Source organism: Gobius niger (assembly GCF_951799975.1).
Source record: "Gobius niger genome assembly, chromosome: 6".
NCBI lineage: Eukaryota > Metazoa > Chordata > Actinopteri > Gobiiformes > Gobiidae > Gobius > Gobius niger.
This window is the reverse complement of record NC_136857.1, coordinates 17,062,133-17,071,156: the sequence shown is the minus strand read 5'-3', so window position 1 is coordinate 17,071,156 and position 9,024 is coordinate 17,062,133. Positions and strand designations below refer to the sequence as shown.

Genomic DNA, 9,024 nt, shown 5'->3' with positions numbered 1-9,024 from the left:
AAAAACATTTGTGAGGTGTAATTACAGAAAACTGTGGAAAAACAACACACACAAAAATGTGAAATTGTGCAGAAATAAGTTAAATGCATAGCTCTGGAAGTGTTAACTAAACACAACGCCATCAGGGGACATTTACTTTGAAAGAAAGGGCACACATTCCTTGTATTGTAATGCTACAATTGAGTGGCTATAAAATACAGCTAGTACTATGTGCCAGGCAGCTATAAGCATTTGTCCAGTGGAAACCAGGGCAGTGAGCCAAGGACCAAAATATCTCAGCAGAGCCTAAAACATACATGTAATTGGATGCAATGTGTGCAAAACACTAAACGGTGTGCAAAAATGATGGAAACAGCAACAGAAAGATAACCTAAAAGAAGTGTGTGGTATTTGAATGCTTTGGGGAGTTGAGGCATGTACACCGACATCCTGGCTCAGTAAGAAGCAATGACTCCCTTGTTATATAACCTTATAATGTGTGGTGGCTTTGCTTTTGAAACTAAGGGGGGTGGACTGCCCTACAGCTCTGCGCCTGTTCATGTGTCTAAAACAGGCAGCAATGGACACGTGTGCATTTGTGGGCATTCAAGGCAGTGTGTCTGTCTCAGTAGATAAAAATGAGTGAAAATGTGCAATTTTTTTAGCTATAAGAAGAGAATATATTTGCACTGCATAACTTAACGGTCGTGATAATTTGTAAAATTGTGATGCAAAGGGTTTATCTTGTGTTCACATTAGTGTTTATAAAATGATGCTTAAGGGTAAATCATCAACTAACATTAGGATATTATTAGGAATACTATTATTAGGAAATGTTTAAGCTCCAAGTCAAAAACATACTTGTGTAAAAAGCCAGAGGTGAGACATATTTGTATCTTGGTGATGCTTTAAGAAAGTGTGTCGCGCGTGTTGTGGTGGAAGGTTAACTTAAGTTTTATATCACATAAGGAACAATCAGTCTTGGGTAAACCACATTGAAAGTCTTTTGCTTTCATAGGGAAATGCTTTTGGTCCTGGGCTCAGAAAAGCCAAATAATGAGTTTGTGGAGTCGTTGGAAATATCTGTCAGTCCAGTGTCGCCCGCTGCCTGAGGATTCCTGCTGATGACCAGGTCCAGGCTCTCCCCGGCCTCCATGAGGAGAGGCACTGCCAGACAGCAGTCCAAGTCCCTGGTCCGAATACGGTTCACCTGGAGAACACACACACAAAAAACTATTTTATTATGATAAATAATATTATTTGTATTGCACTTTGCACAGGAAAACACATCTCAAAGTGCTTCAAGTAATAACACAAAACATATAAACAGTAAAAACAGAAAGAAACATATTAAGAAAATGCAATAAATAATATATAAAGGAGGGCAGGGGTCCAAATATCATTGTACACATCCAACCAGAAACACACATTATCAACACCCTATCACTTTTAAACTGCAGTAATATAAGCAACCAGTGCAATAATACATTGCAAATCACAGATACTGTACAAACTTATTTAATGTGGGCATCTAATTTAAAATAAATATGTAGAATAAATGTTTTTACTCTTTGTACTTAATATGCATATTCTGTTTGAACAACTGAAGGAAATTCACTTTTCATCATGTTGCATCAGTGCCTTAAACCTTGTGAGGTTTTGTGAACAACAAATAGTGCAACATGCCATACCTGAAGGATACGGTCAAAGGGCTTCAGTCCTCCCTGATCAGCGGGACCCTCAGGCCGGATCATGTTCACATAAACCCCTTTCTCCAGAAGTGCATCAGAAACACTGAAGCCAAAGTCACGGCTCTCGGCATCTTTCCTGATAGTCACCTAGAGACAGAAACGCATCCTTACAGCACAACAATGTAGCAAAAATACTTTAAAGCTGTGTCTGTGTCATTTTGTTCCATTTGAACCTATGGTTTAAATAGAATTATTATCATACATTTAAATTAATATCAGTAAAGTAAGTCGAGTAATGTGCCCTTCAGATTCCATATGCTCCGTGTGCATTTTTAATAATAAATGTGCAGTATTTACACATAACAGACGACCTGCCATTTTATCTTCAATCATAAACAGCAGCTCTGGTGCTCTAAACATTTTGCCAGATGGCTTTCAGAGATAGACATTATAATGTGTCTAGACCAAACATGACATTGTCCTCCGTCATGCGTTTTGATGCCTATCAATGCACTTACAGCAAAGATAAGTGAGAGTCGGGCACATTTTAGGATTTTAGGACATGCCATCTCTCTACATAAGAAATACTATGCATCCACGTAGCCACATTATTAGGTACACAAATAAAAAAGGTTGATTATATTATGAATATATTATTATATATTAGTCACCAAATCCGGGCACCACTTAACATTTATACAGGAACAAGCATTGGAACTGCAATGAGACGCATGGCCTTTGCACAGTGTGTGTGTGTTTTTTGTGCTCCAGTTTCCCACATTAATCCAAAACATGCACAATAGGCTAGTCCTCCCACAAGGTACTGAAGGACGAGGACAAATATTCCTTGGAATCAAGAAAGTAAACTATAAACCCATCTTTTTATTATACATTTATTAATTATTTCATTGATAATTATGAATTATTATTTATTGTGTCGGTTCATCATTCAGTATGTTTTTTGTTTTTTTATTATACACTATTTAGTAATATTTTAGATATAGCAGGCGTACCTAACAATGTGACCGCTGTGTTTATTCTAATAACATGAGCTCGCCCTGACATGTGTCATTTCTATTGGAGACATGCTGCATCCCTGTGGACTCTGCAGTTCAGCTCAGATACATCAAGCTGCGAGACCATCTGACCAACTTGTGACCGTTTTGTACAACATGTAGACCTGCACAAAATGGTGCTGATCTCTATGAACTACCTTATGCAGCTCCAGAGCATTGCAGGACAGAGCATCTGATCCATTCTCTTTGGCATCACTCATCTTGGATATTTTGCTGGGTCCATTTGACTTGTTGAGTTTGTTGTTCTTGGACTCCATGTCTTTTTCTTTATTTCTGGGAGTGTTTTCCGACAGAAACAATGAGTCTTCAAGCGTTTTTGTCTCTTCCAGATACAAACTGAAGGCACTACCTGTCATTGAGGCCTGTGGAATGGCAAAGGCATTTTTAAACAGCTTGTCAGATTAGACAAAGAAGGCTGGAAATTGGTGAAATCTCTTAATTATGAAAAAAGTGAGTGGGTGTCACGTGCCAATGTAGTCTTTTTGTATGTCCCAATACCAGATAGGAGGGCTACATTGAATCAACATAACCTAAAAAGATGAACTTCTTTTCGTGTTTTGCTTCTAATTTAATGTGAAAGTGAAAAACAGTCTATATTTGGGAATGCAAGGCTAAGGCAGAGTGCAAAAGGCTGTCTGCATCAGAACAGCAGATGCCTTGTCAGATTTAATAACAGATTATATGCTCTGGAGATTATCATAATGCTTCATCTCGTGTGACGTGTATGATTACAGACACGGGGCAGAGCCAGAGTGTGGCTGGGAAGAAAGACGATCCAAGAGACTCACCTCCAAGTCCCGGAGGATCTCGGACTGGCCGCAGGTCTCCAGGTCCTGCAAGGCCTGGGACCAAAAACTGGAAGCCTCAGAGTTGTTCAGCGTCGCTTGGCAACGGAGAGGGCTGACAAATCTATGACAACGACGGAACCAAGAATATGAGAGCGGCCATGTTGTCTTCATGTGGGCCCCACGAGCACAAAGCGTGGGAGATGTTTTTTATGGGGTGGGGGAGTTCAGGCTTTTAATTCTTTTACACTAAAGAGTCCACTAGAATAGTATATATAACTTCACCCCAAAAAGAAACTTCAAAGTAAAAATTGAGACAAAAGATACATTTGGGAGACTGTTTCAGTGCTTCCCAGTGCTTCAGTCTTCTTTCTTTGTATTTTTTAATAATTTGCACAAGGGAGTGACATGAAACAGCACATGAATGTTGAAGGTGGTTAGTAAAGCAGATGGGAAAGTGAATACCTAAGAAAGAAAGAAAGAAAAGAGGACAGTTGGAAACGCACAAGGACAGAAAAAGCACACAACACAAAAGGACATTTGAAGAGTTCATTTGCAAAAACAGATGTGCCACTGAAAAAAACTCAACGTAAGCTTGAACATTTCTCTTTACATAGCAGAATATGTCATTACTAGATTTGTATCTGCTCCATAAAAATTAAAGTGACTTGTTCCTAATTAAATGCACATAACTTTACTTTCATAAGAGGCATCTGTCGAGTACAGTCACAAATATCCCAAACTATTTTGAGAGAAATTCAAAACGGAGATATCTGCTTTTGCACATGAACTCTTCATTTGTAATTTCAGATTGTGCAGTACAGACCGACAAGAGGAAATAAAAAAAGAAGAAGCTATGAACCACAGGCGCATCTCAAAGCTAGTTCACGTGTCAACTGTAAATTCAAAGGTAATTGTTCAATTGTGACCGTAATAAAGTTTTGAATCAATGGAAAAGAATTCAGAGTTGTCCGTGTGATCGAGTGCCGTCCCTTTTGACAATAACCACACTGTGTACTGAATCGTTATTTATAACACTACAAGACATGTCTATCACTGGCTATTTCATGAGATGCACCTGCAAATGGTTTACAAAGACAACAATATACAAGAAAACATTAAGTTACAGTACACAACATGAAATCTTACCCAGGTACTTTGTCCCAGTCATCTTCAGTAAACCTTGTATCGAATAGCATGCTGTGATGGGACAGGCCTGCAGAGCCTGATTGACTCCTGTGTTTTGATTGCTGCCAATCACTTGTGTTGAGCAAGAGGTCGGACGGTTTATGAAGATATGTGCCTAAAAATAGAGTTCTTATTGGGTTAGACGTTGTTCTTTTTAAAAAGTAAAAAGCAGCAAGCAACACCATTTGTATTCAAACACACTAAAGTCATCACAATATACAGGTATGTATCACAATATATACTCATCAACACTTAAAGATATTTCAAAAACATCTAACATGAATCTGTTATAAAAGGTTCACAGTTAATGAAATACATGATCCACGCAGAGACTTTCAGTGCCGTTTTTAAGAGTTGCATTTGTCTCTACCTGGATTGCTGTAAACTGCGTCAAACCCTGAGCCATCCCAGGAGCTCATGGCCGAGTCCACACTGGGCACTGTGGCAGAGTAGGCCTCAGACAGTTTACTGTTTTTGTGGGAATCAGTCAGCTCATCATCCAGATCGCAGAGAAACCGGGACTCTCTGTACTGTGACAGTCTATCTGCATCTGCACACAAAGCAGTTCATAGGATGAACAGTTTTAGTGGTTCATTTAAGCTCCCCGTTTGCCCCAGGTACTCCGGTTTCCCTTACAACTGAAAACATGTACAATAGGTCAGTGTGGGACAACGGACGCAAATTATGCCATGGCTACAATCCCCCGTGGCGTGGTCACATGCATTAGACCCATGTGCATTCAGCAACATTCCCTATCTAGACCATATAAACAAAATAAATAAATAATGGCGGGTCCAAATCCTTCCTACAGGAGGCACACAAATCCCAGTTTTCAGACCAATGGACACTCAGAGCTGAAAAAGCTTCTTGGATGAGACAAAAGTCAGCTATCTTTTGAAACTTCAATCAAAAACTTCTGCCCAGAGAGAGCCCACACACATATATCATAACTTTCATTTATTTTTTGGTAAATCTGACTTGTAGGCCAAAACGATAAAACATTTAAATTCATTTCTAAAGGACTACAGAACTTTTCCTCCTTTTGATCTGGCAATGAACTGGACCATTGCAGCCGCCTCCACCACAGATGGTCCAACAAGGCAGATCAAAAGTTACATTGTGCTGCACAGTCTATTCACTTACGGTCTGTTTGCTTCTTGATCTTGAGTGTGACTGACTCTCCAGCCATCTGCAGGAGGTGTATGGCTTCACTCAGCGGTTTCCCTTTGAGGCTGACCCCGTTGATAGCCAGGACCCTGTCACCTATATGGATGGCTCCCGTTCTGAGCGGATATAAAAACAAGGGAGAAAAACACTGCTTACATAAGACTCACACAGGAGCTCTCTGGTGGCCTCTTTTATTGCTCAAGATGCCAGTGCACAGTGAGAAAGCAAGAAAAATGGCTCAACCGACCATAGTAAATTCTGCTGCAAAAAACAGTGTCCACATTATAGTGGGCTTAACTTAAACATTGACTTCTTAACCTCTCTCATAACCTCAGCTCACCTTTCTGCCAGTCCCTTCTTGCTCAGGCCAGAAATGACGATTGGGTCAAAAGGTTCCTCTGTGCCGGAGATGGTAATGCCCAGAGGCCCGTTGTACCTCTTCAACTCCACAGTGTAGATGATAGAGCCAGACATTTCTAACTCATCTAAAAACAGAAGAGAGACTTAGATTTAGTCTTTGGTCTGGTATAATTATTTCCATGCATATTTCTGTAAGTCAAACTCTGCGAGTGTATCTGTGATCACCAGATCAAACTAATACCAGTGCACATGAATAATATCAGTCAGCCCTGAAACCAACTGGCCACAGTCCCTGATGTATCCCACATCCCCCCAGGAGAATGATTTTGTACCAATGTTATCCTCATCCTTCTGTATCCGTAGCTTGACCATGTCTTCTGCCTGGTGAAGGACATGCATGGCATCCTCCATTGTGCAGTGCTCCAAGCGGACACTGTCTATGGCTAGCAGCCTGTCCCCGGGCTCCAGAGTGCCTGTTCTGAACACAAGAGACACTGGATCAGAACCGGGCTAGGACCCATGTCGGCTTTATTCAATCATAACAAAACATAATGCCACTAAATTTAAATTGAGACTGACTGAATGAGGTCCAAGACAGGACTTTTTTTTTTATTAAGGAATTTGTTAAACGATTTGATCGCTTTCATTCATTCATTCAAGTTTTATAAAGGACACAGAATCCTGTTCTATCGAGTTTAACAATACAATTTCCATATGCCAATAGAATATCAAGACTACGGTCTAATGAATCCCTTTAGCTCCTGTAAGTCTCTAGGATCTTTAGAGGTGACCATAACCTCTCTCCAGAGCATGTGTTGAATGTGACAGCTCTAGTTCTCATAATCTAATCCAGTTAGGCTTGTTACAAAGTGGCACACTTTAATTTCATATTATATACACTAGGCATAACATTATGATAACCCTCTAGGACACTTATAGAGTGAGTGAGTGAGTGAGTGAGTGAGTGAGTGAGTGAGTGAGTGAGTGAGTGAGTGAGTGAGTGAGTGAGTGAGTGAGTGAGTTTGTTTGTTTGTTTGTTTCGAACAACTTTTCCCAGCAAGTATAAGAGAAGAAGAAAATGTTTAACTTTCTGGGTACCACCAGATCTAAATATTTACCATTTTATACAGTTCAACATAAGGATAAGCCCAAAGGGGGATGGATTGAATCTCTATATTAACCACTAAGGTCGGCCTACCAGCTGAAGCACCTCATGCCACAGTGTGAGGACCACTACCCTATTACATAATTCAATTTAAACCCTTAATAAACTGCCAATCTCTATTAAATGTTGCTTGCTGCATTATGACAGTTCACCACCTCAGAAACCTACTATATTACACTGCAATGCAGCCTTCCAAAAATGTTATGCAATAACTAAGTAAAAAATGGACATACCTGTGTGCGATACTTCCCTTCTTTATTTCTGAGATGATGAGGGGCTTCCCTGGTTTCTTACTCGCTGGGGGGGGAAAGGAAAGTTGTTTTATAAATAACTTGTAGCAACACCTCCACACTTGTTTTGTTACACAAGCTGCTTGTAATCTTTGTTTTTTTTATAGTTTCTTCAACCATAAAGCTGAACAACAGAGGCTGCTGTGGGTCAGTATTATTCGGAGGTAATGAGCCTGGTGGTTTGAGGCTTAATTTCATGGATCACAGAACAGTGATTCCAAAAGGATTTATGAGGCTCGGTCATTAGTGTTGGACAACTGCGCCATCTGCTGGAAGCTTGTGACCTACCACTGATAGTGATGCCAAGCTCCACCCCTCTTCTCTTGGGAAGTTTTACATGGAAAGTACCACTGCTGGGGACCACAGACTCTAGTGTAGAAATTAGAAATGAGCAGTCCTATATATATATATATATATATATATATACACACACACACACACACATTTCTGAAAAGACACTAAAAAGATAGACAACCTGCGATGTCAAACTCAATCTCCATTGTGACCTTGTTGGCCAAAGCAGAGTCTCTGAGGAGCTGGTGAGCTTCCTCCAAAGTGCCATCTTCGGTAGGTACTCCATTTATGGACAACAGTCTGTCTCCAACCTGCAGTAGCCCACATCTAAATAGAATAAAAACAGAATACAAAAACACAATTTACAATATGAATTTGTTTAGTAAGTGCTATAGGTGCACTGAATACAACTACACATTAGATAGAAAAACAAATACCTCAAGTGATAGAACTTCAATATGTACTCATTATCACTTTTATCAATTACAGCCCTTCATTGGAGCTACTGAAATAAAATGGACATTCTTGTAGTTGATTGCTATGAACAAGTAGGTTCTCACCATGCCCATGACAAGTGAAGGTGTCAGATTCTTGGCCTCTCACAAAATCGTCAGCGACACTGTGTCAACTTCTTTATCTCAGTATGTCACTAAAACCACATGTGTTAAGTGGAATTTCACCCCTGGGTATCCCACGAACACACCAACACACTGAAAACTGAGCTTACGTGAATAAGGGAAACATGAAAATCCTCAATTAAACAGACCTCTAATGGGGAGAGACATGCAACAAAAAACAGTGCCAGCTAATATTAATTCACTTCCTTCCCTCTCATTAACCTTGTGAACAGGCCACGACACCAATATCACAGTGTTGCTGCTTTTAAGCCACTGCTGCTCCCAACAGCTGGATGCACACAGGACACAAGACTCGAGGGACCAACCCCACCATTTATCTTACAGGACAAGGACAGGGCCCACAAACCTAAAGGATGTTAATCATAGCGCAGGCTCATTATAGATGTATATG

The 9,024-nt window shown here is 40.1% G+C and overlaps 1 protein-coding gene across 5 annotated transcripts in view; it reads right to left on the bottom strand.

Moving 5' to 3' along the window:
• Nucleotides 1-722: 722 nt before the first annotated feature.
• The window catches only part of LOC306964491 (glutamate receptor-interacting protein 2-like), a 30,883-nt gene continuing 22,581 nt past the window's right edge, over nucleotides 723-9,024 (bottom strand). For 3 of the 5 annotated variants that reach the window (XM_079558499.1, XM_079558498.1, XM_079558500.1), the window contains 12 exons: nucleotides 8,177-8,322; nucleotides 7,990-8,070; nucleotides 7,645-7,708; nucleotides 6,579-6,724; nucleotides 6,227-6,371; nucleotides 5,863-6,002; nucleotides 5,090-5,269; nucleotides 4,681-4,834; nucleotides 3,535-3,655; nucleotides 2,884-3,108; nucleotides 1,671-1,817; nucleotides 723-1,189 (listed from right to left, as the gene is read on the bottom strand). In XM_079558499.1, coding sequence (XP_079414625.1) covers nucleotides 992-1,189; nucleotides 1,671-1,817; nucleotides 2,884-3,108; nucleotides 3,535-3,655; nucleotides 4,681-4,834; nucleotides 5,090-5,269; nucleotides 5,863-6,002; nucleotides 6,227-6,371; nucleotides 6,579-6,724; nucleotides 7,645-7,708; nucleotides 7,990-8,070; nucleotides 8,177-8,322 — 1,747 coding nt within the window. In that variant the 3' untranslated portion in view covers nucleotides 723-991. Of the gene's footprint in view, nucleotides 1,190-1,670; nucleotides 1,818-2,883; nucleotides 3,109-3,534; nucleotides 3,656-3,700; nucleotides 3,997-4,680; nucleotides 4,835-5,089; nucleotides 5,270-5,862; nucleotides 6,003-6,226; nucleotides 6,372-6,578; nucleotides 6,725-7,644; nucleotides 7,709-7,989; nucleotides 8,071-8,176; nucleotides 8,323-9,024 lie in introns of those variants that run through there. The other 2 variants (XR_013792972.1, XM_079558501.1) reach the window with 2 other exon arrangements.